The sequence below is a fragment of the Rhinolophus ferrumequinum genome, chromosome 16 (assembly GCF_004115265.2).
Source record: "Rhinolophus ferrumequinum isolate MPI-CBG mRhiFer1 chromosome 16, mRhiFer1_v1.p, whole genome shotgun sequence".
In the NCBI taxonomy this organism is placed as follows: Eukaryota; Metazoa; Chordata; class Mammalia; order Chiroptera; family Rhinolophidae; genus Rhinolophus; species Rhinolophus ferrumequinum.
The window spans coordinates 11,838,983-11,859,192 of NC_046299.1; the positions used below are offsets into that span (position 1 = coordinate 11,838,983).

General features: G+C 43.7%; 2 protein-coding genes across 2 annotated transcripts in view; one reads left to right on the forward strand and one right to left on the reverse strand.

Annotated features, from left to right (window-relative positions):
• The window catches only part of ENO4 (enolase 4), a 28,597-nt gene extending 14,388 nt beyond the window's left edge, over window positions 1–14,209 (reverse strand). Inside the window, exons 1-8 of the mRNA XM_033130812.1 lie at window positions 14,045–14,209; window positions 9,897–10,025; window positions 8,916–9,106; window positions 7,064–7,206; window positions 5,200–5,369; window positions 4,985–5,116; window positions 3,584–3,637; window positions 584–640 (exon numbers count right to left, since the gene is read on the reverse strand). Coding sequence (XP_032986703.1) covers window positions 584–640; window positions 3,584–3,637; window positions 4,985–5,116; window positions 5,200–5,369; window positions 7,064–7,206; window positions 8,916–9,106; window positions 9,897–10,025; window positions 14,045–14,209 — 1,041 coding nt within the window. The remainder of the gene's footprint in view (window positions 1–583; window positions 641–3,583; window positions 3,638–4,984; window positions 5,117–5,199; window positions 5,370–7,063; window positions 7,207–8,915; window positions 9,107–9,896; window positions 10,026–14,044) is intronic.
• Window positions 14,075–20,210, forward strand: part of HSPA12A (heat shock protein family A (Hsp70) member 12A) — a 141,794-nt gene continuing 135,658 nt past the window's right edge. Inside the window, exon 1 of the mRNA XM_033130809.1 lies at window positions 14,075–14,210. The gene's annotated coding sequence lies outside the window, so the exon portion shown is untranslated. The remainder of the gene's footprint in view (window positions 14,211–20,210) is intronic.

Consider the following 20,210-nt stretch of genomic DNA (forward strand, 5'->3'; position numbering starts at 1 on the left):
CCACAATCACCAGTGACCAACTGATCAAGTGCAGCTGGTCTCCCATGGCTCTTTCAGCCAGCAGGGCCAATTTTCACAAGGAGAACTGTGTGCCAGCCTCTCTTGGCAAAGTCTGAGATCTGGCAGTGGTTCATCGGCAATGGTGCCGCAATGCCTTCTGGGGACCAGATGTGAGGATGTGGCTATCTTTTTGTGCCTCTTCTTTCTTTGCTAGTAGCGAAAATCTAAAACATGCTATATGGCTTTCAGCTACTGAATGAGAGATTCAACTTCCTGAACTTCACCTATAGGGTTTCAAATGTAATCCTCTTACTCATAAATGTATTTCCAAGCCCTCTGAGATTTCAGGTGGCCATACAACCGCTGGCAGAGATGGCCCGGCAGCCTGTGGCCAGAAAGGTGGGAGCCGAATGATATTTCACCTCTCAGGCTGCCTGGCTTAGTGCTTGGAGCAGAATCACCATGTCCTTTCCACGTGTGTTACCCCTGGTCCTGAGCAGAATGACTACAGGAGAGGCAAAGGGACAGGGAATGTTTAAGTGCACTGTGTCGTACAGAAGTGTGGCAAATATGATATACTTACTTGGCCTCTTTTGCCTCCATTATGCCCTTTCTTCGACTCTGTCTTTGGAGGAGGGGGCTTGGGACAGAAAATAGAGACGTATCACTTGGCATGTTTAGATGTGTCTGTGGGGGCAAAGCTCAGGTCTTCTGGCCTGTCCATTGCTCACGGGCCTAGCCAGTCACACTGTAAATCACACACACACACACACACACACACACACACACACACACACACACTCAGGGACCATGTGAGCCACTCCCTGTTTTTATAAACCCTAAACTATTTCTCAAATTCAGGTACATGTTCCCTTTAGTTCATCCTTATATTCTGCCTCCAAACATATATTTGGGATATATATATATATATATATATTTGTTTCCATAGGACCAAACATACTGGTTCGAATATGTTCAGGGTACAAATACTCTCTCCTGCAAGGTAGATTTTGACTTTTAGAAACAGCCATAGGTCATTAAATCTGGTGACTCTGGTGTGTGTAAAGTCACTGGAGATTGAGAGCAAAGATATTTCCCAAAGAGCCGTTCCCACAAGTTGGGGTTACTGATTAGGATGCACTTCGATGCGCAGCTTTTACTGGCTCTGTAAGCTGGAGCATGTTTGTCAAGAAGCAGGATGGTTCCCACTCAAGTATATGCAAATAGTTACCTTACTCTTTTCTCTATGGAATCAGCTGAACTCTCTATCCCCTGGTACAAATAACATAGGAAGGAATCTGTGTGCCAGGCAAGAGACAGTAGTGAAGCAGACGGACCTGGGCACTGCCTCAGGGATCTGCAGTCTAGTGAGGCAGTGTGGTGAGATGCAGGTTATAGCCAGAGAAGATGGGGTGTAATGGGGAGTTCAGAGCAAGTGGACTTCAGGGAAGGGGGCTCTGAAGAAGCTTATACTTGGGTGATTCGTGGGCGTGCTGATCCCTCTGGGGAGAGAGAAGTACATGTGTGGCCAGAGCGGAGGGAGTGGGGCCTTCCTGAAGAAGCCTGAGAGCTAAAAGCAAAAGCCTCAGGCCGGGTTTCCCAGCCTTGGAACTACTGACACTTTGGGCTGGATAATCCTTTGCTGGGGTGGGTGGTGGTGGTGGGGGCCCTGCCTTTTATACTGTAGGCTGTTAAGCAGCATTCCTGATCTCTGCTTACTAGATGCCCGCAGAGCCCCTCCCCCCAAGCTGGGACAACCCAAAATGTCTCTTAAGCATTGTCAAATGTCCCTCGGGTAGAATCGCTATCCATTGAGAACCACTGCTTTACAAGAATAGATTGATACATTTTACTGTGTCAAAATTTAAAAAGAAAAAAAATCCCTATGATTCCATAAATATGTAGTTAAAAGGCAGGCAACGTGATAGAGGAAAATATGTGTGACATGTAGAAAGGATTGAAGCCTTTGTTACATAGTAAAAAGAATTCTTAGATGTCAGTTTTTAAAAGATGAACACTCAATAAAAAGAACAAAGCAATCTGCAGAGTGATTTGTGCAGAATTTCTACTATTTTAAACACAAAACACCATATATTTATATGTGTGTGTAAATATAAAAGAAAGGCTGGAAAGCCACACACTAAATTTTTAACAGTGGTAACCTGTAGAGAAGGGACTGGGGACTGAGCGTGGTGTGGGTAGGGGTGGGGAGTTGGGTGGGGGCGTTGGCTAGCTCTACCAGTATTTGAATTTTTACAAGAGCATTCATGAGCTACTTGTATAATAAAAAAAACAATAAAACATTTGAAAGTCAGGATGAGTGCACAAAGCGCAAATTTCCTGAAGTTCCTAATATCCTAAGCTGGATTTCCTCCACCTGCTCTGACGACCACCGTGTACTGCTGGGCCACCTCCTGCTCTGAGCACATCGCTTATATTCAACTTGTTCACTCCTCACACTCTCCCCATCTCATACCCATTTTATAGATGAAGAACCTGAGGCAGAGAGCTTATGTAACTGGTCCACGGTCACACCACTGGTAAGGGGCAAAGCAGAGTGCAAGTTCAGGCTTAACCTGTCCAAGTCTGAGTCTCTAAAGACTGGTCACCCATAAGGGCAGTGGGCCTCCTGAAAAAGTGTCACAGAAACTGGCTCCAGGCTGGTGATTAAAGCGATTCTGATCAACTGTAGGGCTTGGGCCCCAGCTACCACTCCCCCATTACCACGGGCTGGGGGTGGGAAGTCTGGTGCTCCCTAATAGTAGCTTAAAAGCCTCACATTCCATGAATGTGGGATCCTGGATTGGATCTAGGAACAGCAAAAGGACATTATTGGAAAAACCAGTGTAATTTGAATAAAGTCTAGAGTTAAGTTATTAGTAATGTTAGTTTTGACAAACATACCATGGTAAAACTGGGTGGATGTGTATCTGGGGACTCTCTGTACTATCTCTGCAACTTTTCCATAAATGCAATATTATTCTAAAACAGAGGTATATATACATATACGTATATATGTGTGCGTACGTGTATATCCACGGCAGAGTTTAGGCCAGGAAAAGGACCCAATCCCAGAGAGAAGGATTGGATCCCTCTCCTGGCCTCCGCCCTGCCACATCACTGTGCGTGGCCCACACCTCTCCAACCCGGTTAGAATAAGAAGGGACAACTGGTGACTCCTACAGCTGCCTGTCATCCTGACTCTGACTTGCCCCTCCAGGGCTGCTTGACCAAGGACAATTGCCCAACACCGGAATTCTAAGCACTCTGTGCTTTAACCATTACACCAAACTGCTTCTCACTTCCATGGTCCAAATCCTTTCTTTCTTTGCAATTCCTAAAGAGTGATCCTAGGATAGAGCCAGCTGCCTCAGAAATCAAAATGAGATGGTAAAGTACCGTTAGAATCTGGACCCAAAGCCAGTGAGGAATGTATAAGCTTGGCTCCCGTATGGGAAACCCAAAGCAAATGAATACATTTTCCATATCAGTAACAACACTATTAATTTAATTCCATAATGAACTGTAATTGTACTAGAAGGTAAGTGTCAGTAATTAAATACCACAGATTCTCTTTACATACCATTTCAATTGTTTTGTTAATTTGTTTCTGAATTTCCATAAGCATCTCCACACCCTGTAAGTAGAATAAACATGATTTTCCACAACTGCAGGCTAGAAATTTTAAACGCAAAAACTTACACCATCCTTGGCTATTTCTAACTCAAAGTATCTGGAGGATCCCTGACAAGGCACCCCGCTTAGTGGGTGATCTGGTCTGCTATCAGAAGAGCACATGTTCATCTTTAGCCCTCAGTTTGTATTTGGTTAAACATGAATGGAGGTTCTTCTTCCTCACTACCCTCTCTTCATTGTTCAGAACTGACTGGTTCAGTTGGCTGGATCAAGTTAACTTCATTCTCTTGCACGGTCTCTTGACGGACCTTCTTGCAATAAGCGTTACAGGTCACCAAGGGATTCTGCACGATAGTGTTTGAATGAATATAAACCCACTATCACTTAAAAAGTAGAAAAGCGTATTCTGATGACGGTGGGACCTGCATACGAAGACAGATAAAGAACAGCACGCCGAATGCTCTGGTACCCACACGTCTTAACTACGGGAAAGATCCTGGCGCCAGGATCCGAACAGGATCTGACAGATGGTGAGCCAAGTATAAACCCTCGTCTTCCATATTGATAAACTGCAAGGTAAGGATTATTCTCTTCAAAAAACAATTCTTTATCACAGATCATCTTGAGAGTTAAAAAAAAAATCATGATTTTTCACTAGCTTAGAACAAATATCACTCAGTTATCTCCAGAGGGGCGAGAGGTACTTGTACTTCTGAAAACATCCCCTATAAATTAGTTCTCCCTGCGGCCTCATTGGTAGAGTGTTTCAAAAGGATTTAACCCAAACCCATAAGGATTTGACTCATTCAGGACACTGAAGAACATATAAACACTTCCACACCACTAAGTAGTAAAGAGGCAACCTAGGTTCCTTCCCTATGTATGCGTATTACATAATCAGGCACTAACCCTCTTTCATGTGCCCCGCAATCTGCCATCTCCAGGCCCTGCAGTTCTATCTGAACAGAATGGGATGCTAGGAAAGTGCCAGCTTCCTCTTGTTGCTGCCGTAGTGCATAGACTAGTAAGTGAAGATATCTCAACTCCCCCCTAAACCAACCTTCCAGCAATATCAAGGGCTGAAAAGTTACTCACACGTGGCTTCTCTGTGAGTCATCAGTTCAAGTCAGGGTTGGAATGAATGCGAGCTCTAGGGTGGCCTAAACAGTGTTGCTCTGTGTTTGAGGTCTTGCTTCCCTCCCATTTCCCTGATTTCCTAAAATACGTCTTCTCATTTTATATATAATTCCCTCTCGGTGTCATAAGCCTTGGGGACCTACACTAAAAACTCATTGATGATGGAGTATAGTTTTTTTTCAGAAAAAGTAATTTGAGATAACAGAAGTACTTGTTTAGCTGTTAATCCAGGATGAGGTATACAGATCACTTCTTTCATTAAATTCAGCTTCCCAGGCGATGACTTCCCACAGCTGACCAGAGATACCATCAGCGAAGGTATAGTTAGCTTTGTTGGCTGTTCCTGAAACAGGGAAAATGAGAAACATGGTTCCTTCGTACTGAGACCCTCAAGGGTCCTCGTGACGAGATGTAACGGATACTAACCTGAGGATGCTTCAGTAATGCGATATCGACGTACAGCGGATTACTGCCCAGCAGGGCACTGGTTTTGGCTACCGCCAGTGACACAGCCCCGATGGCCATGCTGCCACAGAGTACAGGTTCAACAGGTTCTGGCGGTATAATAGGTTTCTCTGTAAGGGTATCCTTCATACCTGGGGGGAAAATATTGACAAAAGATTCCTTTCTAGGAAGTTGGACTATAAGAAAACTATATCTTTTTTAATGATTTACTTACAGATATGAAGGCCCAGTACAAAGAAAGGTTGAACATTTGAGGCTGGGAAGAATATATTCTCCACCTCAACCCCCAAGAAGTGTTCTGTTTGATTTCATTTACTACTCCCTGATGCTCAAATCCTTAGGCATTGATTTTTTTCCTCTCTAAGAAATTTTAGAACATTTAGTATTAACTCCTTCAACCATCAATACTGTTTCCCACATTCACATATAAGGAAACAGTGGCTTAGAGAGGTTAAAAGACTTGCCCAATAATTACCAGAACATGAATATAGAGAGGATTTGGATAGTCTTTGAATCCTGAATCCTTTCTTCTTCGATATTCCACCATAGCTGTTGCATACGCATCTTGATGTTGAACATCTCTTCATGCATATATCTAACTGGTTATCTTTTCTCTCTAACCCCCAACTAATGCCTTGTTTTCTTTTAGAAATGCCTTCCAGATCCAACGGTCCACCGAGAATCCGTCCATGTCTTTCATTCTTAGATGTTCTCAGCCACCCGGTCTGATCAGGTACCACAGAGTCTGTCATAAATCTCTAGTGCCCCTCCAGTCCTCCCTTTTCCCAGCCACTGACTTGGCTCAAGTAGGTAAGATAAATGGAACAAGATGTGAGCACCTACCACATAGTGCATGCTTAACAAATGACTGTCTCCTCGTACTTCTTCCCTTCTCTCACGTTCCAAGTTCTGTCGGTTAAAAGCAACTGCCAAATGAACATCCATTCGTGGTCTCTACCTATCCTTCAGTATCGGCCATCCCCACCCTCCCGAGAGATTGGTCGAACATAATTCTTTTGCCTTGGGCAACTCTCCTCCCCATTCTAGGCTTCAGTGTCTGAATCTATGAAATAAGAGACTTTGTCTCCACAGTCTCTTTGGTCCCTTTCTGGTTCTGGTGCTTTCTTAGTCAATGGAACCCACTTTTATTGGGTATTTAGTTTGCACCTGGCATCGTACCAGGCACTGGCAGTGCTGCGTTGAACAAGGCATGATTCATGGCTTCAAGGAGCATGTTCTAGCTGGACAGACATACAGAACACTGTTCCAATACTAGCAGCAGCTCCAGAATTAACATGCCGGAAGGGCTGAGGTTAGCAATCTCCTGGAAGGCCTGGAGCAAAGGGCCATGATAATTCTGATTATTTGCTTTAAGATAGCAAAGGTTTCCAAATAGAATGTTCATTAGTAAGTTACATAGGCCTGAGAAAATGTCAGTTGTCCATATCAAAGGATATCATTAATCTTTAAAACATAGAGTGGCTTCTTGATGAATTTTGAGGGGCAATTCAAGGTCCCCCATGCCACCCTGTCCCCAGCATTGCCACCATTCAGTGCACTTTGTTTAGCAAGTGCTCACCTCTGGGTAAGAAATATTTTTATCTTACAAAAAAGAAAAAGAAAAAGGAGGCTGGGATGGGGTAAAACCCTGACAGTCCAGCATAGAAGCTTCAAGCAGGAAGTGGCATAAAGGATGGATGGTACCTGGTGATCCTAGCCCAGGTCTATAGCAAAGAGTCTCTGACTCAGAAAGGCAGCCCAAGCTTCAAACTTTTTTCCTCATGCATTTCTTACTACAGGTTCTGCCAGATGATAAGCCACAGACCTTGCTTCTGTCCTTTTTTTTTTGCGGGAGGAGGAGGAGGAGGTGGTATTAGGGGTAAAGGTACAGGCACTGTGGACTCTTCCAGGCTCTTCTCCAGTTCTTTTCTCTCCTTATCTTCTTGTACTTTATTTTCAAAGAATGTCCTTAATGGCAAGAAAATGCAGCTTTTAATGGCATATTTAGGAATATCACTTGTAATTTTGGTCATGTTTTACTGCTGACCCCAATATGTTTCAATAATTAACTCTACTTTTTAGCTACTTAAGAGCATAGTTTCAATTTCCGAGGCCAAACATAATGATGTTATTATGAAACTATTCAAAAACTGAAGTTCGTTTTGGCCTGGAAATGAATGTTTAAAGATTTCAGGTGCTGATTTAAAAAAATAATAATAATAATCACGTGAGCTCTGTTTCTATTTTTAAAGTAAAATTTGATATTATAACTTGATTACAGGCTACTGGATTTTCTTTTTCAATAAATGACCATCAGAAGAAAAATGAGTCAAGAATAGACAAGGAATTATATAGCACTGTGTGCAAGGCTTTTTTCTTTTTTTGCAGGGGAGGTGGTGTGTGGCTTATTATGAATAGTTAAAAAAACTTTTGGGAAATCTCAGGTATATATACATAAAATTTCAGTCCCCAGAATGAAAAGAGGCTAAAAGCTTCCATAGACAGAAAACAAGCCAACAAAGAACAAAGGTATGGGACTCAGATTTGCATTAGACTTATTGATCATCCAGATGCCAGTAGGGCAGTGCCTTTAAAGTACTGACAGAAATTGATTTTAAATGAGAATTCTATACTCAGCTAAACTGTCACCCATGAGAGCAGAGTGCTGACATTTTCACGCATGTAAGAACTAAAAAACTTTACATCCTACGTACCCTTTCTCATCCTTAATTTTAAAGGATGTAATCTAGCAAGTCAAGAAAGGGGAAGGTAGGGGATCCAGGCAATAGGAGAACAATGAAGGGATGCCTAATGGCATCTCTGTAGTAGGCCTAGAGAGGAACTAGTCCACATGGCAGGTTTGGGGAGGGAAAGCTCCAGGAAAAAACAAATATATAGAGTAGAAGGTAGCACTGAGAACTTGGGGGGAAAAACTAAGGACATGGTCATAGCAGATAAGACAGCCACTGAAAAAGGAATAAGTAGACTAGCATTCAGAAACCAAAAACTATTCAAAAGAGTTTTTTTTTTTTGTTTTTTGGGTTTTTTTTGACAAAGGTCATGATCTAACTCTGAAGCAAGCTAAAACATGATGTTATTACAATTAAGCAAGTGATGAAACTTAAGAAAGAGAATCCAGTGGACCTTTGCCTGGCTCAGAGGGTTGTGGCATTGGACCTGCACAAGAGGAAAAATAATGCTACCCTAACTTAGTTGGGCACTGAACAACACTCACATCGCCCAGTAAATACTTCCTTGGTTTTCAAATGTTAGAGTCAACCTATGAAGACTTGGCTGTGTCTGGAGGACAGAAAATAAACATCACCCATTACGACTATGTAAAAGGATAGGAGACACGGGAGGCACATGAGGAGGTGGGGAGTGAAAAGGAACATCATCTCAATTCTTAATTATTTTCCTGAGCATTTTTTTAACGGAATCCTAAGAAAGCTCTATGCGTGAAAAAGAGGCTGAAAGTCCTTATGTAGCCTGACACAGTAAAATTTTAATAACAGGGTTTTCAGAAGAGAAACAACATTTTAGGCTATATTGTGCTGCTTTTAGCATATGTTTCCTTATAGATATGACAGACCTGTTTCATTGGCAGGTGAAATGGAAAGAAAGCAGATGTATATGTATTTTAACTAGACACTTATATTTCAAAGTGGAAGATTTACCTGAGCACCTGATCCACCTGAGCCTGGTTGGAGGGTGCTATGCCCTGAAGCTCCTGGGTGATGGTTTCGTTGACCCACTGTACAGCGGTGCTGACAGCATTGGACCGTTCTACTTCCTCTGCTTCAGCTAGCTCAGGGAAAGTATTCTCATGGACTTCGAAGTGGGTCGCGATCACCACAGAACATATATTCTGAAAATAATATAAGCGTGTTCTACATTTTCTCTACCTCTCGGAGAAAATAGGAGATTGAATGTGTCTGGCTTTTATTGTGCCTACTTTCTCACCAATTGCAAAGGGAAAATGAGAATATATAATTTCCCTTGAGGTATTTTTTTATAGCGATTGAAATACCGTGGAACTCAACGTCAAGGAACATTTATAATTATTACCTTGTTAAAATCCCCTTAGAAAAACCTTACATTGTACGGCATTTTTATCACTACCTCTCTAATAAATAGCTAAAAGGACACAAACTTATTTGATCATAATTATTTTCCTCCCAGAGAGTGTAGCAAAATTATTTCTAACAACAAATATGTAGCAATTAAAGTGAATTATTAAAATTATGAATATGCATTTTTCTTTATGTAGATTGGTGTATAGTCTATACATCTATGTAAATTTATATATAAAAATATGAATCTACGAACCTGTCTGTAGATTTATGGAACCCATCACATTAATAATGTTAGGATTTTAAAACTATTTTTGCCTCATTTCCGTTCTCCATCTTGGATCATCTTCAAGTTAGCTTGTCAAGTCTATACCATATGACACTTAAACAAAATAAAGTCATCATAGTTGATTGTATAAATCATACTTTTGTACATGTCTACCTACAAATTGTGTGTGTGTGTGTGTGTGTGTGTGTTTGTGTGTATTTCACAAACACTGAATTTCAAAACATTTCTCCACAGTTCAGACAATAAACAAAGTGGGGTCAGGATGCAGTGAGGAACACATTTAAGCTGCCACGTACCTTGGGAAAATTTTGAATGGTGCAGAATATTTCCACTTGTAGGGTGGGAAGCCCCAGTCCATCTAGTACTTTCTTCCCCACCACTCTGCATATGGTGGGAGGCTTTGCAAGTTTAGAAAAGCAGTTTGCCTTCAACACAGAGAAACAAAAATCAGAATACCACCTTTATCTTTAAAAGGACATCCACATTTACTTTAGTTTCTACTAAACCTCACCCTGAATGTCCTCCTTGTGCTGGGATTAGTCTTGTAACTCTCCGAGAACTGCCCTGCCCTCACACACTGAGATTTGGATTTAGCCTGATCCTGAGTTTCTGGCATATGGGACAATTTGTTGTCTTTTGACCTCTCAGTAGAAACTCATGTGCACTTCTTAATTTAAAGGTCCTGTGTCACTCTTTTGCTGGCCCTATTCTATCCTCTGTCCAAGATACTGAAGTCGATTGGTCTCTGGTACACTGTGATGCATTCAAACTCAAGAAACCTTAAGTGGGCCAGTGTGCATTCCTCCCAGCAAGGCGTCTGATGTTTTAATGGTGAAGACTTGTGCAGAGGCTGTATTGCGCTGACCACCAGTTTATGCACAGAATTCAAACAGGATTGTTGGAACCTTAGTAATATCAGTTTCATTCATGTGGAAAAGCTGAAGCTCTTTGGAAGTGATCCAAGAAAAAGATGGAAGAAAGAGACTGAAGCTGAGGGAGAAAGCCCATTCAAGGAGCCTGAGTGACAAGATTCAAGATGGTGTTTCTACGCAGAAGCGCAGGAGCTAAGAGAGAAAGAAGAAGGGAAAGTAAAGGTACACCCTCTTCACCTTCTTTATCACCAGATGTATTGGGCTCTTTATTTAGCACACCAGGGCTCTGATCTTCCGGTGCAAATGCCAGTGACCTCAACCTACGTAATAGGTCATCTAACACTCATCAGTAACGTGCCAGTGAAACGGTGGTGCCCCAGCAGAACTGAAGCAATTTTCAAGCCATCCATGCATTGAACGATGATGGTTTGTATGTTACAGAGTAAGTGCCTAAAGGAATTTTGATAGAATCCAGAGAGGAAAAATATTAATAGCTTATACTTTGTGTACTAGGGTGAATTCAATTCAACAAGCAATGAGCACCTACAATGTGCCACATGTTGTGATAGGAGGGGAAAGGTACTAACATTTTTAAAGTGCTTAATATGTACCTTGAAGGAGTGACTCTATCTTGTTTATCACAGTATCTCATACCACAATGCCTGGCATATTTAGGATTCTATAAATTAAATTTTGTATAAATTACTACACACCCCTGGGCACTTTGTATACAGTTATTAAATTCTCAAACCAACTCTGTAAGGTCAGTTGTATCATCTCCATTCTACAGATTAGCAAACTGAGTTCCAGGAAAATTGTCCGAGATAACTAGCCAATGTTTTAATTCTCTACTGCTTTGTAATAGACCAGCCCAAAATCTAGTGGCTTAAGCCATTTATTTGCTCATGATTCTGCAATCTGGGCTGGGCTCAACTGAGTAATTCTTTGGCTGGTCTTGCCTGCGGTCTCCTGTGCAGATTCAGTCATCTGAAGGCTTGACTGGGTGCAGAGTACCAAAGATGGTTTCACTCATAAGTCCGCTGTCTCATCTAGGATAGTTGGAACATCTAGGGGCTTGCTGGCCACTGTCTTTCTCACAGGACATCCTGGAGGTCTCACATCAACAGGGCTTCTCTCTATATGATGTCTCCCTCCAGCAGGGTAACTGGATGTCCTTGCACACAGTGTGATGACTAGACTCTAAAAGGGACTATTCCAAGAGTACAAGCCTCTGTTTGCATCACGCTTACCAACGTGCAAGTCACAGGGCTAAGTCCTGAGTCAGTGTGGGAGGGACTTACGTAAGTCCATTCATACTGGTGGTGTGGTTCGCTGGGGACCATCACCCTAACAGTCTACTACAGCTACTGAGTGGCAGGGTTAAGCATCAAATCCACATTTGCATGATTCCGAGTCCCAAACTCTTTCATTTGTAAGTTTTATGATGAAGGAATAAAAAGTACTGCTTTGGCCACAGGATCTGTATTCCTTTAATATGTAAAAGAAGTATAGAAGAAATGGCCTTTGAGCTGAACACTGAAGCAGGTGTAGTATTTCAACAGGCAGGCAACGGGGAGAAGTCCAGTATGGATATTTCGGGTAGAGGGAACAGGATAAGCTAAAGGGAGGGAGGAAAGGGGAAACCTCAGGCCTTAGGGAATGGTAAGTGGGCCTGTGTGGAAGAGCAGGGGAGAGAGTGGGGATGTTACCAGAGGTAGGGGTGAGCAGTATGAATCACACGCGGGAAGGTGTTTGATCTTACTCAGCAAGCAACTGGGAGCCTCAAGAGGTTTCTAAGCAAAAGAATGACGGTCAGATTTAGGATTCGGAACATTGCTCTAGCAGGGTAGATTCAATAGAGGAAGAGACTAGGTGAGAATAAGGATGGCCAAAACTAGGGCAGTGACTAAGAAAATCAGAAAGAGGTGGCCTTTTTGCAAATCCAAATCCTGAACATCCTTCAAAGTCCAGGCCCAAACTGTCCCAGAGGCTACAGCCTACAGGGATCTGCCTGAGGGATCCCTGAGTCGTTTTAGTAAGCACATAGTATCTGTCCCTCAGTCTAGCACACAATTGTATATCACCCGATCTGTTAATCCAGTGGTTTTATCTATCAGTGGCTTTTGTCCCTAACCAGGGTATACGCTCCCAGAGAGCTGTACAGACCAAAGCCCTGGCTGCCTCATAGGCTGGGAAAAGCATCACACTGGGAAACCAGAGTCCAAGTTTCCAGTCTTAGCTTTTGCACTAAGTGGCTATGAGACAGAGCTTGGCATCTTTGCAAAAGACTTCCTCTAGCAAAATACAGTGGAAAGAGAGTGTAATTCAGAGTTGCATTCACTCCTTCATCCTACAAATAGTTGTGGAGTGTCCACTATGTATCACACACACACTCTGCTGGGTCCTAGGGACACAGACCTGGCTTGATTTCTCACTGTCATTCACTGTGTCCCTTGGGAATTTAAATTCACTGGGCCACAGTTTATTTGTAAAATGGAAATCATAATTCTTACCTCGACAGTCGTCCTAAGGATTAAGTGAAATAACATGTAAAGCACATAGCACAAGAAGCGCAGTAAACACCTCCCCCCGCGCCCCCCAACTTTGATGCGTTGGCCGAGTGAGGAAAATAAACATGCATAGAACATCCTTTTCTCAACTGTCTCAACAAGATGGGTTTGAACCCTGTCAACACATCTCGAGATTCATGACAGCATTTACATACTCTGGAGTTGTCATATTGCCTTGCCCTAGTGCCAATTCCTGCCAGCTCTAACCACACAGCCTTCCAGAAGTCAGGGGTAGGTTAGTACTTAAGGAACTGGAAGTGAGAAAATGCTTGCCTTTGTTTCACCTGCTGATTGCTTAAGGCTAAGGTTTGTGCCAGAAATCTCACTGGGGACAGGGGCTAGGTAGGTGATGTGAAAAGCCCCCTGCTCTTCACGGGAGCTCCCAGTACACGCAGGGAATGCTATAGGAATGCAGAAGGACGATTCGTCTACGGCGGCGAAGTGGGTAAGACTTTGATCAGAATTTGAAGTCTAGGTAGGAGGAGCCGGTCAGGTGGGGACGGGCATTCCAAGCTTGATTGGAGTGAAACTTGGAAGCAATGCGAGCGGGCTGGGATTGCGGCCCCGAGGTGGGCTGAGGCCAACTTGTAGCGGATGCCAAGGCGCTCATCCCCTGGTCAAAAGGAGGCCGCTGAAGGTTGGAAAGCTGAGCTACGCGGTCTTAGGTGTGTTTAAAAAGACGGCTGGCAGCCGGGGCAGGTCCGCCCAGAGGCAGCGAGGACGCCTGCCAGGCCTTGAGTGGTCGCCGTAGCTCCAAATCCGCTCAGAGCCCACTTTCCTTCAGCTGCTTCCTGTCCGCCACTTTCTCTCTAGAAATTCCCTGGTCCCAGGTTTTCGCTCGGCTTCTTCCCATCAGGGTCGTCTTCCCGCACGACCACCGTGCGGGACGCCGGCGGCAGCGGCGCGCGTGCGCGGCCTGCGGCGCAGGCGCACGGAGTTGCCGCAGCGCTGCGCGGGGGGAGAAGGGCTGGAGGGAAGAGGGTGCTTGTCCCAGGTCCCTACCAGGTGCCCGTAGACGTCGGCAGGCTGGAGGTAGAAGGTGGAGTTGAGCAGCTCTTCCAGCCTGCGCGGAACGTCGTTCTCCCGGTAGTACTCCAGAGCCTGCTGCTTCAGCCTCTGCAGCTCCCTAGGGGTCCCGCAGCCGCGGCCGCCGCCTTCTTCCCCCATGGTAGGAGATTTAAGGTTACAGCGGGGGTTAGCCTGGGGGCCCGCGAGCGTCCTCCCCGTCGCTAGGCAACGCAACGAGATTCCACCCCAGATCTCGCGAGGGTCCGGTCCCGGGTTGCTCCCGCAGCCAGAGCTGCGAACCGCTCCTCCGCCCTCCTCCCTCTTGCTCCCTGAGGGATTGGGCATGTCGACTAGAGCTCCCTCGGCGTCGTTTTTCATCACTTTCCCCAACGTTTTCCAGATAGAAAAATAGCGATCTCAGGCAGCGCTTTTTGTGGAAGCGTGGGAGCGTTAGACCCGGCTTTCAGCTGGGGACTCGAGCCTGGCTAGGCTCCTCGGTTCACCGTGGCCCAGGGACTCCTGGCCCTCGGCATTCCCCACCCATCCCCTCGTCCCTCGCGGCCGTGAGCTCCTTAGGGTGGCGAGGGCGGCCAGTGCAGACCCACTCGTCTGGGACGGGTGTAAGAAAGAACTCAGGGCATGTTCACTAAGCTGTGGAGGTTGCAGGAATTCATTCATTCAGCCGATACGTAACTACCTGCCCTGAGTCGAGCAGTGTGCTGGCTGGGCATAGGGCGATGTCCTGGAGATCAGGACATATGCGCCCTCCCCAGGGAGATTAGTGGGGGTGAAATCAGTGGTAGGAAAAAAACAGTGTGGCCGAAAAGATTTGGGGTGAACCTTAAGGGACGGTTATGCTTCCTAGGCCCAGGGGAGGAGGTGCTAGAGCCAAGACTGGAGAAGTGGGAATGGAAGACCCGTCACTGGGTCACATAACCTCTCCAGAACCTTCACAGGCTGCCTGCGTCCTGCCATTTTAAATACAAACTGCTTGCTTGGCTTCATCGCACCTGCCAGATGTCAGATACAATCATAGGACTTCTTAAATGTGCGCCCTCTGCTCTAGATACTAATGCGGCAGGAATGGGCGCAGATGCACACGGGTGTTCTTGTGCTATTCTTGCCTGTTTGTGTTCCCGACCTAAGCAGATCACTTAAAATATCTATGCGGCACTTTGCTCATCTGGAAAACATAAGCTTACCTACTCTACATTTAGGATAAAATGAGAAAGTGAGTGAGAAATCACTTTGAAACAAAATAGTTGTGTTCAATAGATGCACATAGATGTACAAAAATATTTGATTTTATTGTCGATGAAAGAACACTCAGCCAAAGAAAAGGTCTTATAATAGTCTATTTGAGCCAAACTGATGACAACTGCCAGGAAGCAGACTCTCAACAGATTGAGAAAATGCTCAGGAGAAGGAGAGTTTTGCAGTTTATCTTATGCATAAGGAGGGTTCCATGAAATTTCATTAGTGGTAGACTAAGGGGGCGGGGAAAAAGCAAAGCAGGGAAATCTCAGATTGGATAAAAAGCAAAACAGAGACACATTCTTCTTTACATTGGTGGGCACAGGATGGTTAATGGTTATAGCACATAGAGATGGTATGTGGGCAACAAGAAAACGATGTGGTCTCGTGCTCTGGTGCAGGTGGTTGCACCTGCGAGGGGTCTGGAAAAGAATATTACTCTGACATTTCAAAAGTATGTTATCTTAGGTACACAAAGACGATAGAGAATTTTAAAGTTGCAGGTTGACCTGTGTCAAGGATGCCACAGGCTTAGGACGTGACTGCTCGCCATGACCCACTTTTAGTTAATGAATTTTTACATTCAGTCCACCCTGTTACTTTCGGTCTCTGGGTTTGTCAGGTTTGGTAGGTAGCCCCCTTTCATCCATACTGTAGATACTGTTATAGGGACCCAGACATGCACCTCCTTCTGAATTCCCTGAGTGTTTTCTCTGAATCTCTAATGGAAGGTCTCACTTTCGGGGTGTGATAGATCACCATGGACCTGCCTTACCTCCTTGCTTGATGGACATGGTGGTAGGAGCCGAGCTTGTCGTTCTCACATCCACTGCAGAGGGACAGAGCATGTGCCCTGCTGACTGGTGTTGAATGAACCTGTGTACGGAATAAGCCCGTGCTCTTGCCGCTGTTGTTTCCATTCCACCTTTGTGCCTTTCCTCATATCCCCCTGCACAGAAGGCACCTCCCTCTCTGTCCCGACCCGCGGGACACTACACGAGGGACCCCGAAGTACCTAGAAGGGAGGAAAATGGGAGACACAAAGATCGGAGACAAGACAGGAGTTCTGATCAAGTCTCTCTTTATTGCAGCTCAATCATGGGTTATATACATTTTTGTGCTGGGTGGAGGGGCATTAACATAAGCAGGGTCAGGCACCCGCCCACTACACCTCTGTGGTACGTTTGAGTTCCACTTCTTCAAAGAAGCCATGCTCCACACTCTCCAGCTCTCCTCGCTCAGCCCTTGCTTTCTTCTGATCTCCTTCCCCATAATGGGAGGTTGGAAGTGTCCTGGGCTGGGACCACCATGTCTCAGAGTCTCCTCTCTGTAACCCATTTGCCTCTAAGTCACATGAAGATAGGGACTTGGTGTGTCTTACTCACCTTTGCATCCCCAGTATCAGTACATTACCTGACAGAATAGATGCTCAATAAGTACTCGTTGAATGAATGAATGGATTTAACACATAATAAATGCTTCATAAATACTTAACTCACAATCACATGTTTTGGAGTTGGGTGAATAATGAGGCTAGCTGGAGCAAAGGGCTTATTTTTAAGAATAATGACAAATAAGGATGGAAAAGTAGTCTGAGGTGAGATGGTGAAGGAACTGGAATGCCGTTCCGTAAGAGTGGGAAGTGATCCCAAATTTCTGAATATAGGATCGGGAAGATGGAAGTGGTGTTTTAGGAACTGGCAGCAGTAGGTGGGCTCGATGGGTGTTTGGTTATACAAAAACAGGAAGACCCAGGTGAAAAAAAAAGAGCATAGATATAATAGTAGCAATAGGAAAAGAAGGATGACATAATGGGAAGGAAGGACGAAAATCACTTTGAATGATTGGATGTGAGGTTGGGAAACCGAAGATGGCTCCATCGAGGATAGCTTGTAGAATTCTGTTACAGTTGACAGAAATGGGATAAGTGAGAGTGACCTGGTTTTGTTGAGGGGAATAGGATGCATTTGGTTTTAGATGTGTACAGCTTGAGCACTGGTGGTGTCCCAGAGGAAAGGGGGACTGAAGATACAGATAAACGATATCCACAAAGAATTTTAAGTTGAATAAGAATAGATCGATCTTTTGGAAGGAAAGGGAAAAATTCCTCTTGAACTAAGGACCTAACCGGGAAGTTGAGGAGGGGAAGGAAAGAAAGAGAAGGAAAGCAAAGGTTCAGAAGGTAGGAAATTATGGAACATATCCAGTGAGGGAGGGTAGGACTGTACTCTCCTTCTTTAGAAAGAGGAGAGATTTTAGAAAGAGGACACAGCCATGACTGTTAACTTCTCATCGGAAGAGATGTTGTGGGACAAGGGCTGTTTGTCTGGTATTTGAAAACCTAGATGGTAATCCCACCCCCCGCCCCCAAGATCTAGGATCTATTCAACAAAACAAGGGGGTTGGACTAGATCAGTGTTTCCTAACCTTTTTGAGCATGAAGATTCCTTTTTAACAACAACAAAAACATTGAGCCCTCCCCACCCCACCCCACCGCACGTGATAGTGGTTATCTATAGTGAATTCAGCAGTATGTTTAGAGACACTGTATTTCATTCATGGAAACTGGACATACGACAAAGAATAGTAAATGTGGGGAGTGTGTTTGGTGTACATTTGAAATTGTGGGACCCTTGCCCACAGCCCACGAGTTTCTTGGGAACCTTGATTGAGAACCTCTGAACTGAGTCTCTCTTAGATCTCTTCTACTTTGTAGCTCTGATTCAAGATAAAATATCAGGACATATTAGTGTATTTCTACCTGCTAATGGAAGACCCTTCATGGAGGAAATTAAGCATTCTTCCATCTGCATTTCAAATCGACTTTCTAATCTGTGTCAGACATTTCCTAAATGAATGAGAATAAAGAAAAATGTATTTGTTCATTTTTCCTTCATCCTTTCCAATACCTTTATATAAATTGGAACTTAAGCACCACAGCTTGCCATGATTTTAATGTTCAGAAGTGATTATTTAGATGTTATTTTGGGGTTGCTATCAAGTGCTTGTTAATTTTTCTTTTCTGCATTTGCCATCTGTGTTCAATATCATTTTTCATAGGGAACTAATGAACATGATTGCAGGTGTCTTTAATCATAGAAATTGGAGACAGAATAGTTGGAAATGTTGCCTTTTCCTCATCTAGAGAATGGGGGTTACCATTGCTCACCCAGTTGTCATGAATGAGAAATATGTTTGCCAAGCTAATTGCAATATAAATAGCTGCAAATTCAATGCTAAGTAATAAAAGTAGGACCTATTAAACTAATAAAAAATGCTTTTTTTGTAATTTGATTTTTTCATTACTAATGCCACGCTGCAGTAGTCATCACCACTGAGAAACCACAAGAGAAACCACAGCAGCAACCGCCATTGAGGGAGCACTTTTATGTGCCTGGGGCATTCCTTATATCATTTCATTGAATCTGCAAAGCAACCACAAAAGTCAAGCAACTGGCCCAAGGTTACACAGCTAATAAGTAGGGGAGATGGAATTTGGCTGACTCCAGTGCTCCTGCATTTCCCACTGTGCTCCACTGCATCTGAGAGCTAGACCTCTTCGTCAGATTCTACTGTCTCGTGTCAGCCATTTGCGAGACTCTTGCCCATTCTCTGCCAGTTGAGTTGCTTACCTTGAGGGCTTGGAGAAAGGAGCTTGGATAAGTTGCATCACTCTCTTGATCACTGGTTCTCAGTCTGGGCTGCACAATAGAATCACCTGAGGATTCTACTAGAATTCTACTAGAACCATAAAGAAAAGGATTATCTGTTTTCTTCACTGCTGTAATATCGAAAAATACAGATGCCTGGGCCCTACCTCAGACCTATTAAATCGGAATCTCTAGCAGGTGGAGCCCAAGCATAAGTATTTTTATATGTGATATTAATGTACAGCTAAGGTTGAAAGCAATGCTCTAAAAGATTTCTTCATGGATCATGTCAGAAACAGAATGGCTAAGGTTTCACACAGGATTGGTTTGATAACACATACAGCCAAGATGGCCTAGAAGTATTGGGTTTTGGAATCAGACCCCATGGGTTCAAGTTCTGGTTCCTCCAGTCCCCAGCTGTGTGATCTTCCACAGGTTACTTAACCTCTCTGAGTCCATTTCCCCATTGGCTGATATTTTCAATTTCGTAGGATTGCGATGAGATTAAATTAAAAAATCCATGTGAACTTCTTCCTAGGATGCCCAACACACAGTAAATGATGTAATTATTACCAAAGAAATTAAGGAAAAGGAAAACGTAGCATTTTTTAACAACTTTGCAGTATTTGTCTGAAAACCTTTGTTTAGCTTTATACAGGAATTTCGATAGAATTGAATTAAATGATAAGGGAAACTCCCCCTCTCCCCTCCACCCCCCGTCCCCCTTAAAACAATATTAGTGACATTTGGAGGTAATCAAACCTTCTGGTAATCTTTCACTTTTATTTTAACCTTTACTATTTGTGTAAATTATAAAGTCGATGTGTTATTTCTTGCTTCCCAAATAAGGCAGAAAGCTGGAGTCATAGTCGTAAAGTGAGTGTTCAAAGCTGGCATCCAGTCAAAGGCTGTTTTAGATTTAGCTTTCCGGTCATTTGTTCAAAGGGCTTTGACACTGAAGACCAAAGATGCTGTTGGAGATGGAACCGCTGGCAGTTTAATTGGTATTTTTCAGGGTATAGACACACAATTTTTATATAGGCAGAATAAAACTGGAAGTAGGGCAATTATCTAAGAGAGTGCAGACAGTAAAGAGAAAAGGAACAAAATCAGGCAAAAGAAATTCTTTAGCAAGCTGTTTTGCCATTTTAAATAGATAGTTTTTTAACTTTATAGAAATAGATACAACTTAAGAGTATTTTTGTGACATAATTACGGGGCTAATAAAGCAAAATGAATACATATAAAATATCCTA